General features: G+C 44.8%; 1 protein-coding gene across 1 annotated transcript in view; it reads left to right on the plus strand.

Annotated features, from left to right (window-relative positions):
- Window positions 1–19894, plus strand: part of MARCHF4 (membrane associated ring-CH-type finger 4) — a 189216-nt gene that overhangs the window by 118091 nt on the left and 51231 nt on the right. The window contains exons 2-3 of the mRNA XM_063933959.1: window positions 1437–1598; window positions 7242–7434. Coding sequence (XP_063790029.1) covers window positions 1437–1598; window positions 7242–7434 — 355 coding nt within the window. The remainder of the gene's footprint in view (window positions 1–1436; window positions 1599–7241; window positions 7435–19894) is intronic.

Here is a 19894-nt window from a genome sequence, read left to right on the forward strand (position 1 = left end):
GACCTCAGCACATCACTGCCTCGCTGACCTCAGCACATCACTGCCTCGCTGACCTCAGCACATCACTGCCTCGCCGACCTCAGCACACCACTGCCTCACTGACCTCAACACACCATTGCCTCACTGACAGCAGAACAGCAATGCCTCACTGACAGCACAACAGCAATGCCTCACTGACAGCAGCACATCACTGCCACAGAGACAGCAGAACATCAATGCCTCACTGACTGCAGCACATCACTGTCTCACTGACAGCAGAACATCCCTGCCTCACTGATAGCAGAACAGTAATGCCTCACTGACAGCAGCACATCCCTGTCTCACTGACAGCAGCACATCACTGCCTCACTGACAGCAGCACAGGCCTGCCTCACTGACAGGAGCACAGCCCTGCCTCACTGACAGCAGCACAGCATCACCTCACTGACAGCAGCACAGCCCTGTCTCACTGACAGCAGCACATTACTGCCTCACTGACAGCAGCTCATCCTGCCTCACTGACAGGAGAACACCATTGCCTCACTGATAGCAGCACATTACTGCCTCACTGACCGCAAAACAGCATCGCCTCACTGACAGCAGCACATCCCTGTCTCACTGACAACAGCATATCACTGCCTCATTGATATACACATTTCTGTCTGTCACTTATACCCCTTTTCCACCGACATCAAAATAGTGGGTTTTTGCACGTGATGCTCAAACCCAGGATTTTAGTCAGTAGAAAAGAAGACTACCTGGGACAAAGGGGGACATTTACTAAGCAGCGATAACAGTGGAGAAGTGAGCCAGTGGAGAAGTACCCATGGCAACCAATCAGCACTGTAGTAACATCTATAATTTGCATACTATAAAATTATACAGAGCTGCTGATTGGTTGATGGGGCAACTTCTCCACTGGCTCACTTCTCCGCTCTTATCACTGCTTAGTAAATGTCCCCCTTAGTCCCGGGTCCCCAACCCTGCTTCCGACCAGGGTCACAGGGCTGAGACCTGGGATTTTGCCAGGTTGTAAAACCCGGCAATTTCCCAGGTTACATTGGAAAAGGGTTGTCAGAGATGAGCTGCTGCTGCATTACCAAATTAGAGCCATCAGTGCTGTTTCTATGTAAGCAGCAGTGATAGCAACTCTAACCATAGCTGAATGAGAGCCATTGGTTGCTATGGGCAACTTCACTTTTTTTCTCTCCTGAATTTGATAAATCTCCCCCTATCTTATTCCCAATAACAAAAATGTAACCTGTAACTTATGAAAGACTTTGTAGAGAGCTGAAGAAATACACAATATCTTTCTATGGAGGAGTAGTAACATATGTTACAGGCGCCATATAAAAGAATGGTTCCTATGTTTATTGAATACAAAGTATCTGGTGCATCCTGTGCATCATTTGTTACAAAACACAGGGTTAATTGTGTTGTATCTGCTGACTCTGCAGGGGGAGCTACTGAGCCCATGTCGCTGTGATGGATCTGTGCGTTGTACACACCAGCCCTGTCTTATTAAGTGGATTAGTGAGAGGGGATCCTGGAGCTGTGAACTGTGTTATTACAAGTATCATGTGATCGCTATAAGCACAAAAAATCCTCTTCAGGTAAAGGTAGGTAAACTCACGTTTTCATTTAATGTAATTATTCAATACTTTGTTGTTTGTTGTTTGTTTTTATCAACATTTGTATTTTGTGTATTTGCAGAATGAAACATTTAATATATATTCATATTTAAATCATTCTATATTTCTATACTATGGTAAGATTGATAACTTCATCTAGCTAACTTATAGGTTTCAAGCGGTATGGGACTCAGGATCGACAGTGTCCAGGTCAACACACAATAGGCCGACACCTATTGGTCAACAGTCAGGGCCGTCTTTTCGTATGGGCTCAATGGGCACTTGCCCAAGGGCCCCAGGAGTATAAGGGCCCTAGGCTGATAGCTGAGGGTCCCCTCTTTCCAGAGGTACCAAATTTTTGAAAATCGGCCATAGGGAACCAGAGATATCCAACTTCAAAGCAGTGGTCCCCATCCAAGCCTGTTAATTGCTCTTGCCAGCCAGATATCTCGGGCTCTGTATGATGTAGAGTTTTTCTGAGGGTACATTTCAAAAGCTGGGACTCTCCACTTTTTGTGGACACTGGCAGCTTGTCTCTATTATGTCCAGAACCAGAGATATTAGCCTTCAAGCAGCTGGTCCCTGCTCCAGCTCCACACACCTGGGATGCAGTTTTATATTTTCATTGGTGGATTGCTCTGGCTCCTGAACTCTGATCCCCAAGTCCCCAGAACCTCCTGACAGGTGAGACTTTCTCATTTTTATCCCATTCAAATCTAAGAAATCATTTTCCAGGAGCTTGAGATATCTACAGTCATGCAAGCTGCTCTCTCACCAGAAAATGATGAATATTAAGCCCACTCCGCTATCCACACCTCCTCTGTGTATTAAACACTCCCTGCCACCCTGGAGGTTATGTACCGGGCCCCTTCATTCAGCCCAATGCCACCTTCTACAGTTTAGTATTCTCCATCCTTCCCCATCTGTGCAGTAAAGGAGTAATTAGCAGATTACTGCTCCAGGTTCTACATGCTGAGCGGAAGATAGAACCCCCCTACCTCCGCAGGACATCAAAGCTGCTGCTGATAGCAACCCCACCCCCCCACCCCCTTGAGGATGGGTAGGGGCCCCAGTACATTGCTGTGCCCAGGGGCCCACACTGCTGTTAAGATGGCCCTGTCAACAGTGAGTATGTTTCACACAGGAAATGGGTTGACATGGCCATTAGGTCGACATGAACCAGGTCGACATGAAAAAGGGACGACATCATTTTTTTTATGTTTCTTTGGTGTTGTTTTCTTCGTAAAGTGACGGGGAACCCCAATTAGTGCACTGTGTCCCCTCGCATGGCGAGAGAAGGTGCCTCGCTCCGCTACTGCTGCGCTCACCACAGGTTACCGTTCCCAATTGTAGTCCACGTGGATCGTAAAGTATGAAAAAGTTCAAAAAATAAAAAAGTGAAAAACTCATGTCGACATTTTTCTGTCGGCCTTGTTCATGTTGACCCTTTTTCTGTGTCGACCTAATGTGTGCCGACCAATAGGTGTCGCCGTAATATGTGTCGACCTAGAGTCCGGATACAATTTCAAGTACATCTGTTTCAAGAGAAAATAGTTTTTTGTTACTCTTTTTAGTTTATTAATGTGAGATTTATATTGTTTTTCTTTGGGTGGCACATAAATAGCTTTTTGTTCTTTTACAAGTCCATTATATAGGAATATAGGAAAACACTTTTACAGGATTTAGCTTTTTGTGAATTCTGTGGTGCTGATAAAAGCTCATTCGTTTACATAATGGTGTAATCTTCCAGCTTTACTGTACCTAGGCCCTCATTCCGAGTTGTTCGCTCGGTATTTTTCATCGCATCGCAATGAAAATCCGCTTAGTACGCATGCGCAATGTTCGCACTGCGACTGCGCCAAGTAACTTTGCTATGTAGAAAGTAATTTTACTCACGGCTTTTTCATCGCTCCGGCGATCGTAATGTGATTGACAGGAAATGGGTGTTACTGGGCGGAAACACGGCGTTTCAGGGGCGTGTGGCTGAAAACGCTACCGTTTCCGGAAAAAACGCAGGAGTGGCCGGAGAAACGGTGGGAGTGCCTGGGCGAACGCTGGGTGTGTTTGTGACGTCAACCAGGAACGACAAGCACTGAACTGATCGCACAGGCAGAGTAAGTCTGAAGCTACTCTGAAACTGCTAAGTAGTTAGTAATCGCAATATTGCGAATACATCGGTCGCAATTTTAAGAAGCTAAGATTCACTCCCAGTAGGCGGCGGCTTAGCGTGTGTAACTCTGCTAAATTCGCCTTGCGACCGATCAACTCGGAATGAGGGCCCTAGTATGTAGAGTTTATTTTCAATTTGAAGCATGGATAGGGCTTTAAATGCAAGTATGTATTTTTCACCCACACTTATTTAAATGATCTTATTTTTCCTATTTTAACTTGTTTTAAGGAGACCTAGTTGTTTTATGAATGCAATAGTGCTATTAGGCCCTCATTCCGAGTTGATCACTCGCTAGCTGCTTTTAGCAGCAGTGCAAACGCTAGGCCGCCGCCCTCTGGGAGTGTATCTTAGCATAGCAGAAGTGCGACCAAAAGGTTCGCAGAATTGCTATTAAAAAAGATTGTGCAGTTTCAGAGTAGCTCGAGACTTACTCCTAGCTAGCGATCACTTCAGACTGTTTAGTTCCTGTTTTGACGTCACAAACACACCCTGCGTTCGGCCAACCACGCCTACGTTTCCCCAGCCACTCCTGCATTTTCATCCGACACGCCTGCAATTTTTTAACACACTCCCCGAAAACGGTCAGTTACCACCCAGAAACACCCACTTACTGTCAATCACTCTGCGGCCAGCAATTCGACTGAAAAGCGTCGCTAGACCTTGTGTGAAACTGCATACTCTTGTGTGAAAGTACGTCGCGCGTGCGCACTGTGCACCATACGCATACGCAGAAATGCCGCTTTTCTACCTAATCGCCGCGCTGCGACCGAAAGCAGCTAGCGATCAACTCAGAATGAGGGCCTTAGTCGGGAAAGACCTCACCTGACAGAAGTACTGACTTGGGTTGACCCCCTACGTAGGACCGGACTAGTCCACAGGGGTACAGGAGGAATCCCCCAGTGTGCCCCACTGCCTCGGGGGCCACCCCCTGCTCAAGGGATAAGGTTCCAGACTGTGCAGTGACATTATACATTATACCAGAGGTTCCCAAACGCGGTTCTCAAGGCACCCCAACAGTCCTGGTTTTAAATGTATCCATGCTTGGCCACAGGTGACTTAGTTAGCACCTTAGTCAATTTGATGTAACCATCTGTGCTGAGCCATGGATATACCTAAAACCTGGACCGTTGGGGTGCCTTGAGGACCGCGTTCGGGAACCTCTGCATTATACTGTACATATGTTACACTAATCTGCCCAGTACTGTGATGATTTTTTTTTTTACAGTGCATTGCTTTAATTAACCTGTTACACTAGCATGCATGTGAATGCTGTCAATTTACCGGCAGTCGGTATCCTGGCGTTTAGGATACCGACGCCGGAATCCCGACAGAAGCCCGGTATTCCCACTCAGGTGGTCGTCCACGCCACTACTCGAGGGGGAATATAATAGTGTGGGCCCCACGGGCCCGAAGTGTGGCGAGCGCAACCAGCCCGCGAGGGGACTCACTGCGCTTGCTGTCGGCATTCCGGCATCGGTCTCCTGACTGCCGGGATCCCGACCACCGGCATTTCATACCGAATCCCATGCATGCACTAGCAGTATTTACTATATGCATTTGTCAAGGGACCCTGGGGCTCATTCAGACCTGATCGCACGCTAGCTTTTTTGCAGCACTGCGATCAGGTCAGAACTGCACATGCCTATGCACCGCAATGCGCAGGTGCATCGCACAGGTACAAAGCGGATCATTGCTGTGCGATGCGTTTTACGAAGAACCCATTCGCACAGCCGATCGCAAGGTGATTGACAGGAAGAAGGCGTTTGTGGGTGGCAACTGACCGTTATCAGGGAGTGGTGGGGAAAAGCAGGCATTCCCAAGCGTTTGCAGGGTGGGTGTCTGACGTCAATTCCGGCGCCGGACAGGCTCACGTGATCGCAGTGGCTGAGTAAGTTCTGGGCAACTCAGAAACTGCAGAAAGTTTATTTAAACCGCACGGCTGCACATGCGATCTCACACTTGCACAGCTGAAATACACTCCCCTGTAGGCGGCGACTATCTGATCGCAGGACTGCAAAAAACTGCTAGCGATCGATCAGGTCTGAATGACCCCCCCAGACCGTGCACTCTATAATAGTTAGTAAACCTCTAAGCATGTGCCTCTACCACTGTATGCCCTGGTGGGTCCTTCATGCCCCAGTCCTACACTGCCTCTACGTCTTGGTGATGTCATTGCAGAAATGTCACATGATTTCCTCTTCAAATGAGAAGCGTTAAACAAGAGGCAGATTCAATAAACTGATCCAGATACTGGGGTGTAATACAAAGAGCAGATCTTATCATTTAGCAAGAACAGACATATCCATCCTGCTCCTTCCATTGGAATTAGCACAGTTTTGCTCCTATGCTCACTGCTATATTGCTAAGCCCAGTGAAGGATTTACCACAAGGCAAACAAGGCGGCTGCTTAGGGCCCTGTGGGTCTCAGGCGGCCCGCCAATAAGGCTGTATGGTGGGAATTTCCTTCGGACCACGACCACCGTCAAAAATGTCAGAGCTCTGGGCTTGCTGAATACTCCCAGCAGGCTGTCAGTGGTCAGAGTCAGAATCAGCTTTATTGGCCAGGTGTACTCACGTATACTAGGAATTGTTTGTGGTACAATGCATCACCAAGCAGCAACATGAAGGGGGAACACATAGCATAAGAAGGGGGGAAATCGTAGCATACATTACAAACATTGGTGTTTCTATAATGGGTGCAGTGTGTGTGGTGCACACGGGCCCCTAAGTCCAGGGGGGCCCACACTGCACCCATTTCTCCTATACTTACAGTACCTTTCCGGAGTCCATCGCTGACTGTCGGCGGACATTTTTCGAAGTCCTGCGCATGTGCTGTAGACTCTGGCACTGTGCCAGAGTCTACAGCGCTCAGAGCGCTAGCAGCGGCGCTACGGGAGAGGAGGGGGCCCACACACAGAGTCTGCACACGGATCCCCTCCTCTCTAGAGATGCCCCTGATTACAAACATTAAACATATGAGTTCATACTGCACATTGCAACTGTACGATAGACTCGACATATTAGACATATTATACATGTTAGACTTTTTATATATTGTTCAGCTGGTGGACAGTTATACCCCTTTTCCACTTACGAGCACGGGTCGCAGCCGGGAGCCTGACATGGGAGCTGCCCCCTGCTGCGACCCGTGCTCGGCCCCTTTCCCATCAGCAGTCACTACCCGGCATATGCCGGGTTGGTGACGCTTCTAGTGACGCGGCAGGGGCGTCACTAGGCAGGGGCGTCACATGATCTCCCAGCGCCGCCCTTCCATACAGTGTAAATGGGAGCCGTGTCCACTGTATCCACCAGTATGCTCTTCTGTCATTCAGCTATAAACATATGCTTAGAATTTGAGAAAATGTCCATATCCAACAAGAAGCTCACTGGAGATATTGTTATTCTCCAGAATACTTGTCCTGCCATCTTCAACTATGTGTGATGTTTATTTATATTCACAGTGGCAAGCCATTTCCTTGACGGTGATTGAGAAAGTTCAGATTGCAGCAGCCATCTTGGGCTCCCTCTTCCTTATCGCCAGCATCTCTTGGCTCATCTGGTCAACCTTCAGTCCCTCAGCAAAATGGCAGCGGCAGGACCTGCTGTTCCAGATCTGTTATGGCATGTATGGTTTCATGGACATTGTCTGTATAGGTAAGAATGCTGGGGCTCAGTATGTATATTTAGGAATTAATGTAACAATTCATTTTTAATGACCAACCCGTACTTACCTAATTTTGATTTCTCCTCTCTGGGAGATCCTAAGAGAGGAGATGCTGCAGGGAACTTCGGGGGGCTGGGGGTGGTGTCTTACATAATTTTGGCCCCACCCCCTCCCACCGACATGTGAATTCTGGAGATTTTCTCTCCATCCTGCCCGCTGCACTGGGTTGCTGGCCGGATGCGGGAGATCTGCCTGCTCTTTCAGGGGTGCGGAGGGCTACCCCAAAAATCAGGAGCCTCCCGCAACTTCTAGGATAGTAGGCAAGTATGGACCAACTTCACTATTTCGCAAGCTCCATTTGAAAGTGAAATCACTAGATGATATTATATTAGACATGAAAGCCTATTTAATACAGAGCTGAATAATATAGATGAAATAACTACATATGTCCGTCATTCTCTCCCATACTCCTCTGTGGCAGACTGCCTTGTTAAGAGAGAGGAACTTGTCTAATGGAACAGCCAGATTGTGATTGAAAGACTTGCAGTTTTGCACTGCAGAAATGTAATATACTATACAGAAATGTTTGTTCACAAATTACAATACATGGGCAGTGTCAGTAATGGATAAAAGTTTAGTAATCTAATTTTTTTGGACCTTGGGCATAGTCCTAAAGATATAGGAGCAGCTTCACTTGTCTATTGGAGCACTCTAATAGAATATCAGGGTAGTACAGAACAGTAGATTTTACCATAATTTCATAATATTTCAATATCTGAACACTGTCATTCTGTAGTTTAGTTGTCCTTAAAAGTTAACTTATTATGGACCTTATTCAGAGATGGAAGCAGATCACTGCATTCACAGCCAGATCTGCATCCATCAGCTCACATGCTGGAGGCCACCAAGCATAGGGCAGGGTCACCCAGCATGTGTGACGGGCCGTCTCCCGATGCGCGGACGCATCAAATTAAGGTTGACCCTGGCAGCGCAGCCTGGCTACACTGTCAAGCGGTCTGCCATAATTTTTTTTAATCGGAGCAGCTGCGCATGATGTCACGCCATTGCCCTTTTATAACTCTCCTGGCCCGCCCGCCTTTCAAAACACATATCGACGCCCCGCAAACGCCTGCTGAAGTCAATCATCTTGTGGCCGCATCCTTCCTGGATGAGGCTGCAAGGAGAAGGGTTGCGCACGCGTACTGTGTCCAGTGTGCTTGCGCAGACCAGATGGACGCGGCCGCTGCGCACGGCCACGCGGCTGCATCCATCTCTGAATCAGCACCTATTTCTATATCAAACTTCACTGATGTAAGTAAATCCGAAATGGAGAACCTGCAACCCTGTGACAAACAATGACTTGAAATATGAAATGGTGATAGGAGATATTTTTAAGAACTAAAAACAATTGAAAAGAATCTTCTGTTTCTAACCTTTGCCTAAAGAAGAGACTGTGAGCCCCATTGAACAAGGGGCCTAATTCAGACCTAATTTAGCACATCTACGATCAGTCACTCAGACATGCGGGAGGACGCCCAGCATAGAGCTAATCCGCCCGCATGTCAGGCCCGACTCCCCCCCGCACAAGTACAAAAGCATTGCACAGTGGCGAGGCTTTTGTACTTGAAGAGTAGCTCCCTACCAGCGCAGCTCCTGCGCACTGGCAGGGAGCTACTCGTCGCTATGAGCACCGCAGCGGCTGCGTCTGATGTCACGCAGCCACCTCGGCCCACCCCCGCACGATCTTGGCACGCCTGCATTGCCCGGACCGCGCCCCTAAAACAACGGCCAAATGCAGCCAGCCTGCCCCCTCCTGCCCAGCGAATGCCTCTGCCTGTCAATCAGGCAGAGGCGATTGCAGGGCTGAGACAGCACGAAGGCGAAAACGCATAGCACCGATCAGGTCTGAATTAGGCCCTGGGAACCTTATTAGCAGTGGCATGTTTAATTTACTATTGCAGTGATACTAATGAATATGCCCTTGGTATTTAGCAATACTTACCACACCGACGAGTTTCAGTGTCGTCCCCCTTATTGACCGTATCCTCTGCCCTATTGCTGCCAATGACGGGCCGCTGTGTCATGCGTAAGCGCAATGCCCAGTCTGCACATGTGCATTACACTTTCACTGCAATGGGGACGTATCGCTATTGCCATCTATAGATGGCGTAAGCGGTACAGTGACAAACAGCGGCAAGCTAAGCTTACTACTGTCTATTAAATACTAAAAGGAAGACATAACCCGTTTAGCAAGTTTTTTTTTTTGTCCACTAAAATACCTCCTATCTGATATTCCAACAGGAGGACACCAATTGATAATACATAATATATACTGTATATTCAAAATCCTACTAAACCGTATATGTGTTATGCTGCCATCCATTTGCAGTTTAGGCTAATCTACCAATTACACACATACAGTACTTGTTCTAACTTGAAGGAAGTCAGGGAATATGTGTCTGGTGCATACGGCACTTGAACATTGTCTTCAGGGGCAGGGAGGAGTGCTAAGCATGTCCCCTAGGGCCATTTGGTGGCCATGCTTTTAAAGTGACACAGTTACACCCCCTTACATATCCCAATTTAGAGATGACCAGTATTTGAAGGCATGGTTACAACTCCCTAGCTACCCTGTAGTCACCTGTTTTGAAGGATGTTTTCATGAGTGTAGCCAAGCAAGACCTTATGTACTGTATTGCAACCATTCACACCCACAGTCCTGCTCTGTTTGCTCTAATAATGACCCAGCCTTAGGTCTGAGCATTGAGCGGGTGGTTCCACCTGAATAGGTTACATATAGGGCTAAAACCTGACTTTGTACCATGGACTGCCATAGTGGGCAGCAGGTTACTCTGCTTATGTATGCATTTATTGTGTTTATTTGTCAGTTTATACTAGTCGCTATCAATAGTTGGTTCAGTAGCCATGCTACAATTGTCTTTGGTATTTTTCGGTGTCTAGACAGTCCTGAGAGATTGGAAGAATCAGTGGTTTGCTAATGAGCTGCTAATGATAACACAGAACAGATTGTTAGATGCTCTATATATTTCCTCACACCAGTTCTAAAGCACAGAAATAATAGCACATAGACAACTTATGACTCCAATTTAGAGAAGATGGAAAATATACTTTATTTATGAGAATACGTTGCATACATTAGTTTACGCTCATGCATCTTTTCATGAATAAATATGTGATAGACTTGTTATTGATTTTTGGTATTATGGTTATTGTTCCCTGTAAGATAGGGGATCTGGAAAAAATAGTGTTAACAAAGGAAAATTCCAGTGTTGCACTGAGCAGCAGATTCATAAAGCAGCCTTAGAGGACACGTGTTGTGATACTTTTCCTGTAGCCCATTGAAACTGATGTTATTGATTATGGGACTGATTCACAGTTGTACGTTATGCTGATGCATCCGCAACCGATCGATTATTGGTAAACTGCGCAAGTGTCCCTGCCGCAATGTGCATACACAGAAATTGATTTGTGATTATCTTTGCCTTGAGAATTCATTAGCAAGTGATTGACAGGAAGCGGTCATTTTGTGGGAGGTAACAGGGAGTAGTGGCAAAAATGTGCCCGTATCTGCACCATATTCAGGCCATGTACAGTATCAGCCATTGACTGCGATTATATATACAGGAACCACCCCTCGGCTTCTCAGTTGTGCCTGCTATTCTGAGTGACCAGTTTTCTGGATCTGTGTCAATGTTGTGTAAGTGTACACAGTTGCACACAGCTGAGAAGGCTACATTGGGTGTATCTATAGCAATCCCAGGGACTTTGCAATTAGCATATTTTCGCACTTGCTCAGAGTCAAAAATCACATCTGCGGCAGCATTAGCATACAACTGTGACTCAGGGCGTATAGTCACACGTAGTTACAGGGCTGGAAACTGAGGTACTAATTCATGTTTGTATGCACATGCCTACCCAGCTGCAATGTTTTAGACTACGGAACAGCTTATAATCGTAAGTGAAGCTGTCGCCCAGAAAAGAAGATAGATGCCCACCAGAGCCATTGCAAAGCTATTATCAACTGCATACACATACACACAATAATGAGGAACACTGACTGCCCTATGGCTACGCATACTCACCACGGAAGTAGTGACGCTGGCGCCATGTTTCTCTACCTATAAGATCGAAGGTGACGGCAGATACGTGCCCCAAAACGGCCATGACACACCTGTATTTTTGCTGCCACTCCCCGTTAACTCCCCCAAACAGTCCCTTCCTGTCTGTCAGCCTGCAATGAAATCCTCACAGCATGCAGCATTGCAGAAGTACCTTGGCGTGTGCAAACTGTGATCGCTGTGCATGTGCAGTATGACAAAAATCACTCACTTGGGTGACATTGGCATTGCGTACTAATATCAATTAGGCCCTGAGTCAGTCTGTATATACAGGGGCGTTTCTACAGAGGAGGGGGCCCGTGTGCAGATCCAGGTGGGCCCCCTCCTCTGTACGGCACTGTAGACTCCGGCATTGTGCCGGAGTCTACTGCGCATGTGCAGGTCTCCGGAAACATGGCGCCCGCCATGATCCGGAGACCAATTTGGCTACCGCGCATGCGCGGCGGCCATTCTGGCGGTGATTTCCGCCGCAATTGCAGGTCCCAGCGCTGGCTCCAGAAAGGTAAGTGTTAAAATGGGTGCAATGGGAACGGTGTGGGCCCCCCCTGGACCCAGGGGCCCGTGTGCACTGCACCCATTGCACCCATTACAGAAACGCCAATGTGTATATAACCTTTTAAAGTGATATTCTAATTACATTTTATTTAGCTTCTCTATTACCGGAAATTTGGCTAAAGTTATTTTATTTTAAGATCACCGAGTTATATGCAAACCTAGAAAAAACTTCCACTTAGGTTCTAATTAATTTTTGTACGCAATCGCCGATGTTCACGCAAGTGAGCGATTATTTGCAGACTGCGCATGTGTCTGTGCCTTTGTGATCGCGCTCGCACTGAGATTTTTATTGTAGAGTGACACAGGAAAGGCCAGTTGGGGTAGGTAGCGGTGAGTGGCTGCAAAAACACAGGCATGTCATGACCGTTTTTGGGGCAACTGCGATCATGTACATAGTAAAACTTGGCACCAGCGTCAATACAGCTGCCTGACTACAGGGCTTCCCCAGCAGCGGATGTTCCTTATTCTAGTGTATAATCCACCTATGTGTACACAGTTGTGAATGAGTTTGCGAGGTTTACTTTATCGAACCTTAAGTGTGACACTGCATATATAGTACCACTGAAAAGATATGTAGCATAGGCTAGTACACCTGTATATCATGATCTGACTATTTACCAATCCGCAACAGTTTACTCAATAAAGGTGCGTCTGATCATTCACCAATACATTGAACACAATAAATGCACATTGGTTGGTGTAGCTGACACTGATTCTCTCCAAGGTACATGTCCTAGTACATTTGAGTATTAGGCAATGGCTGTGTAATATACAACCTGGTCCTCTATAGTCAGCAGCATGAATGAATGAGCATAAGTTTCACATTCTATGCAGTATATCAACATTCAATGGATGAACATACGTTTAACATTCTATGCAGTATTTCAACAGTCTATATAATGTGACAGATTTGGAGTGGAAAAGGAGAAAGGATAAGAATCAGTGTAGATGAGAGCAGTGAGTCTTCTGCTGTCCCGGCATCTGTTGCCTCATCGAATGCAGGATGAGTGAGACTCACAAAAAGCTCCTACTCTGATTGAAATTATAGAGAGGAGCTTGCCTCTGCTTTCTCTATTGCTGCACAGCGAACCTTGATGCTGTAAGAGCAGTGCAAGGTGTCCCGGCTGCTGAGATGAGAGAGCCTGCACCTGTTAGAAAAAAGTGATGGAGAGAGGGGAGCAGTGCCTTCATACTTAATCCGCCCAATGTGTCTCCGTAAAGCATGCTGCTGCCATGTCTGCTGTATCTGGGAACTTTCCGTGGCATGGTCAGGCGTGAGGAGCATCCGCCGGCGCCCATATCTCCGTGACCGGAAGTTGGGCCCGGACCAGAAACGGAAGTGACGTACGTTTCGCTTGTCAGAGCTTGATCACTGTCTCCCTCACTTTTTTCGAACAGGTGCAGGTGACGATATCAGGAGATTGTGTCACCCACACATCTGAAAGGTGGATGCTGACACATATCCTGAGGTTTCACTTATTTAAAGTGACAAAATCCCCAAAAAGTGAGTACAGACAAACTCCAACATTTCATATTTTTTTCAATATAATAGGATTTTGAAAACCATGTCATCTATGTATCAAAGAGATGGTAAATAGAGCGGTCAGATTTTTCCATTGATATTTTCGCTAAATTCTAAACAATTTGATGTTCGATATCCCTTTTTTGTGAATGTCGCATAAAGCCTAATATGTTTTAACTGAACAACAATGATAAAAGTTGATTTTTATTACAACAAATATATTGACAAGTGTGCCCCAGAATAGGCATTTAGTCTCTTTTTTGTTTTACTTCTTTATAAAACCCTTCTTTTTCATAGTCGTTTGGACTGGTTCTCTGGGAGCACCGCCAACCTGGTGCCAGTAAGTAATCTCTCGCACATGGCCTGTATGTTGGTTATCAGAATTATTTAATTATTTACTTAATCCTATGTACAATAGGTTCTGTGCGATTTCAAAAGTACTTTTTTCCTCTGTACCACATTATAATTTAGCAACTTTTCTATAAGAGGCTTTTATTTTAGGTCCAGTGTTCCATTAAGTGGCATCTACAATAGTTACATACTAGCGTTAGGAAAATCTGTGATGTCTCATCTCAGACGTGATAGTGTATACTTTCATTAAAGAGGAATATAGGAGGACACTCTTTTGACTTTGTTGCATTCCCGTGCAATAAATGTCCAAAAGATGCCACCATTCCTGTCCGTTGATAATGATATAAGTGAGTATGTGGACATCAGATCCTGTTTGCATGAAAACTCTAGTAAAAAGTGATTTGCGACATCAATGGGTAAGAGGCCGTGGAGATGGTAACAAAACATAAAGGCCACAGTCCTACTAGTTTTACTCTTAAGATGACCTGATTTGAGTGTTCAGCTAAACAAAAAAACCAAAAAATTATAATAACTATATATCTACCAAATGAATAAAAAAATAAGTGGAAACCTTTTAAGCATTACAAATTTGCTTTACCAGTATAATAAAGCATGTTTAATCGTTTCTGTTATCACTACAGAAACTCTGGCACGAGTTGGGGGGATAGCCTAACGCTACTTGTCCATCCTCCGAATATCCCAGTTTTGCTTTGCTGTGCATATGGATGGGCTGTTACATGCACAGTTCACCCTTCCTTTTGCAGGACACAACCCGAAAAATTCCACCTCCAGAAATGTAGTGAGCTCCATTTAATCTGCGACGACCACAGGTACAATGCTTCTTATCAAAGAGATCAGGGGTAAAGCTATGCTTTCTTTCACCCGAGGTAAAGGATGTATTTGGCCCACTAGATGTACTTCTTCTCCCTCTTCCAAAAGTAACAAGGAAGTGCCATCATAGAGGTATTGCACACTGGTGTTTTCCTTTACTTTTATATGTTTGCCAGCATGTCAGCAGGCTATATAATATAGTAAGCTCAGGCTTACAACAGCTGCCAACACTAAAAATTCAAAATATAATTCACTGTATATATTATGTGATGTGAGTTCCTGACAGAACTTAAGGTGTACATAAAAACACATGGACAATTCAGAAGAAAAAGACAGGGAACAGCTACTGGCATCAGAAGACATACACACTCTGTATGACAATGAATAAGATATATTTTCAGCCAAGGCATGATTTTTATTTTTTACAAAGCATAATTGAAACACTGCTAGATGCAAAATATAACATTCAACAACAGTAAAATATATTGTGGTTCAAGTTGGATTTTAGAAGTGCTAACATAGAAATTTGAAGTGAAGTGCCTGCAGGCTGCCTAGTCCCCAGAAGCTTTAGTGAGTATGATAGTGTTAAATTCATTTCAGATACTTTGTAATACAGGTTGAGTATCCCTTATCCAAAATGCTTGGGACCAGAGGTATTTTGGATATCGGATTTTTCCGTATTTTGGAATAATTGCATACCATAATGAGTTATCAAGGTGATGGGGCCTAAGTCTAAGCACAGAATGCATTTATGTTACATATACACCTTATACACGGGTGGTCTTCTGTTTGCCGGCGGTCGGGCTCCCGGCGCTCAGTATACCGGCGCCGGGAGCCCGACAGCCGGAATACCGACAATTATTTTCCCTCGTGGGGGTCCACGACCCCCATAGAGGGAGAATAAAATAGTGTGGCGCGCGTAGCGCGCCACCGTGCCCGTAGCGTGGCGAGCGCAGCGAGCCCGCAAGGGGCTCATTTGCGCTTGCCAAGCTGTCGGTAAGCCGGCGGTCGGGCTCCCGGCGCCGGGATGCTGGTCGCCGGGAGCCCGACCGCCGGCCAGCCGTAGTGAACCCTTATACACACAGCCTGAAGGTAATTTTAGCCAATATTTTTCATAAATTTGTGCATTAAACAATGTGTGTGTACATACACACAATTCATTTATGTTTCATATACACCTTATACACACAGCCTGAAGGTCATTTAATACAATATTTTTTATAACATTGTGTATTAAACAAAGTTTGTGTACATTGAGCCATCAAAATACAAATGTTTCACTATCTCACTCAAAAAAGTCCGTAATTCGGAATATTCCGTATTTCGGAATATTTGGATATGGGATACTCAACCTGTATTACTGTATATTGTGTAATACAGATAGAGAAAGATTTGTAATGAGAGTGATACTATACTACATGTATGTAGTCAGATGTGTAATGAAGAAGAAAGGAAAAGAAAAGAAGGAAGGCCTTGGGGACATATTTATTATAAAGTACAGTTTGCCCCCAATTGTAAGATTCCCTGTCACCGCATATAGCGACAGCAAGGAATCTTTTTGTTGGTGAAATTTACTTAGGTACAGTCACCAGGACACCACAATAACTTTTCTTCCTGGTTCAGACGTGTCAGAGCTACTGTGCATTCATAAACATCTGAACTCACATCTGCGAGCTGAAATTACCGAGAGGTTTCAGATCGCTCTAGTGAAAAATGTAGCAAAATTTAGCCCATAATCTACAATAGCGAAAGATAGCATCAAGGGCACCGAGGACGGAAGGGATACTGATTACCCAGGACCAGGCTTGTCTAAAGGGGCTGGACAGCTGTGCCCTCGTCCTCTCAATTATTAATATTTTTTGTATGGTCCCCCCCCCCCCACCCCAGCAGGTATGGCCATTCCCCCAGGTTTTGACTATATCTTTCCCTTCACCCGGGTGGCTGCTGTTCTTTATTGCCCTGGGTGGTATTAGTTATTGGGCTTACATCCCGATTCCTAGGTTGGTACATTTCATATTTTAGCAGCCTCCACATAAACCTATTATATCTGCTGTGATCGCCCTTATTACATACTGCGGATATTTAATTTTTGCAAAACAGCTGTTTTGGGGGATTTTGCACAAAATAGTGTTGATAAACATGCAGCTTGGTGTTGATGTTGTTCATGTGAAGTCTGGGGAGTAGATCATACAATAAAGAAGGTACACAAATAGGGATTTGTGTAAAGTCAGAATTAGATAATTATTTAGATATAATAACAATAATAATAATAATAATAATAATAATAATAATAATAATATTTTTATTTATAGCACTTTTCTCCAGCAGTACTCAAAGTCTCTTTACAAGCACTAAAACCATAGCACAAAGGTTTAGCATTACAGCACAAAGAAAATAAACCGAAAAATAGTGAACATAACGGGCACAATGAACTTAATAAAAGGTTGGTGCATCCGTTTTAATTAATAAGTGCCACAGGTTACATAACCCATCCTAAAGGTAACAGATGAAGCAGACATTTTGGGTGCGCTACATAGTTCCCCTGGGTGGAAAAGGCACTGCCTAGAAGATATTACAGAACATGGAGGTGTTGCAGTGTACTGAAGCTAGAGACAGAGCCCTTACATAACAATTGATTCCAAGTATTTTTCATCCCACCATCAGAAGTATCAGGCGAGGCAGCGATCTTGGGTGTGCTACAAGGGTTACAATGTGCGAGATAAGCCATACAAGGAAATAAGACATACACCGGTGACTGAAACAAGTGTAATATGATATGCACCACATGAATAGATCCATGTGATCAAGAAAAGAAAACATCTGAGGCAGCGATCTGGGACACACTGAGTAGGCTACATCTAGTAGTGTGTGCAATTAGCGGAACTATAACATCTAGTTGGAGGGAAAACAAAATAGAGAAGCTGAATATAAAGGAATAATACAGCAGTATTAAAACAATGGTGACAGCACTATGAATAATATGGTAAAGTTAATAAATGATCAAAAAAATAATGGCATATACTGCAACAAGCCACATGACTCCGCCTGCTCCTAGCGTTTCCCTTGCTTGAAACACTAGGCACAATAATAATACGTCCCTGTGTAAAATTAAATAAGCCTTTGGCGAAGTGCATGAGAAACCTATGATAATAGAAAAAGTTCTGTTTTATATTCCAAAAGTTTTTTGTTATAAATCTTAACTGGAAATGATGGGGGGGCAGTGCTGGAGTTACCAAAGGAATAGTATGTTTCTTCCTGGGTAAAATCAGGTCTGATGGACAATGTAAGTTTTGTATTGTTTAATGTGTATTATAGGAATTGTGTGTGATGAGACAGAAGAGTACCAAACTTTATTTAATAGAGTAATAGATGTATTTTTTAAATAAATTCTATGTATTAAAAGTTATATGTATAAAAAAATAAAAATGTTGTTTGTCTAATCTGAAAAATATAAAAGCAAACATCATTTCACTGAATGAAATGGTGAGCAACTTTTTAGGCAATACATGACTCTAAAACACCTAAAAATCACATTAAAGTGATGAAAAATGAAATCTATTGAATAAATGTAAAAATACATAATTGATAAACTATAGAAAACTGAAATGAAAAATTCATAGATTATCACTATTGTTCCATGCATAGAAAAATATCTTTTATTTTACTTTATTCATTTATAAGTAAATGGGTCTAGGTTGCCATGGCTCCCATAAGGGCACGTGCACCACTCTGCCTGAAATTGAAAGTAACAGGTGCGTCAAATTAACAATACATTTGGTGCCAAGTTTGAATTTTGAATACCCTCCCTATAAAAGGAGTATTTGTGCACTGCTTTAGAGTATTAGGCTCCATACGTGTACTCCAGCTCCGGGCTGCCTAATGACTCTCCTTGCCTGCTCCCCTTGTACAGCTTCTAGGGATTTCCTTGTTCTGACTTTGGCTATTCCTCTGACCTGATTCTGCTCGCCCCCTGATACTGCATTGCCCTTTTGATTGTGACCTGTTCCTGTCAAATATGCTTCAGTCTGCCTCACAGTGACCAGTCTCTCTGCCGGTCCTCAGTTCTTTCATACCCCCCAGCCGTACTTTGGAACTGAGTCAGAGAGTTGTGACCTGCGTGTTGGGTGCAGCAAAGCTCAAAACCTCTTGTGGGGTTCCTTGTGAAGGTCACCAATATGTTACACTCTGTGCCTCTGCTCTCGGTCTATACCGACTCCAAGTGTACATTCAGCATCCACAGTATTACCTTGAGAGTTGCAACGGTATGCTCTGACCTGGGCCCTCATTCCGAGTTGATCGCTAGCTGCCGTTGTTCGCAGCGCAGCGATCAGGCTAAAAATCGGCACTTCTGCGCATGCGTATGGTGCGCACTGCGCACGCGCGACGTACTTTCACAAAAGCCGATGCAGTTTTACACAAGCTCTAGCGATGCTTTTCAGTCGCACTGCTGGCCGGATTGACAGGAAGTGGGTGTTTCTGGGTGGTAACTGACCATTTTCGGGGAGTGTGTGTAAAAACGCAGGCGTGCCAGATAAAAATGCAGGAGTGGCTGGGGAAACGTAGGCGTGGCTGTGCGAACGCAGGGCGTGTTTGTAGCGTCAAAACAGGAACTAAACAGACTGAAGTGATCGCTAGCTAGGAGTAAGTCTCGAGCTACTCAGAAACTGCACAATCTTTTTTTGTAGCAGCGCTGCAATCCTTTCATTAGAGATACACTCCCAGAGGGTGGAGGCTTAGCGTTTGCACTGCTGCTAAAAGCAGCTAGCGAGCGATCAATTCGGAATGAGGGCCCTAGTGCGGATGCTGCTGGTAACCCATCTCCAAAGGAACTTCTAGAATTTCTGCTTACTAGGGTACAGCCTGTGCCACCAACTGTTGCTTCTATTTAAGCCTCGTTGTTGGGGCAGGCCTTGGCATTTCTTTCTCAGTGAGAAAGAAATGACCCTCTGGTGCACAACTGTGCAAATTTCTTGGATGCAAAAATGTTACTTCTGCAGCCTCCACCATATTGTGCCTGTAGCAAGAAACCCAATCCATAGGCCAATAGGCTGC

The sequence above is a fragment of the Pseudophryne corroboree genome, chromosome 7, assembly GCF_028390025.1.
Source record: "Pseudophryne corroboree isolate aPseCor3 chromosome 7, aPseCor3.hap2, whole genome shotgun sequence".
In the NCBI taxonomy this organism is placed as follows: domain Eukaryota; kingdom Metazoa; phylum Chordata; class Amphibia; order Anura; family Myobatrachidae; genus Pseudophryne; species Pseudophryne corroboree.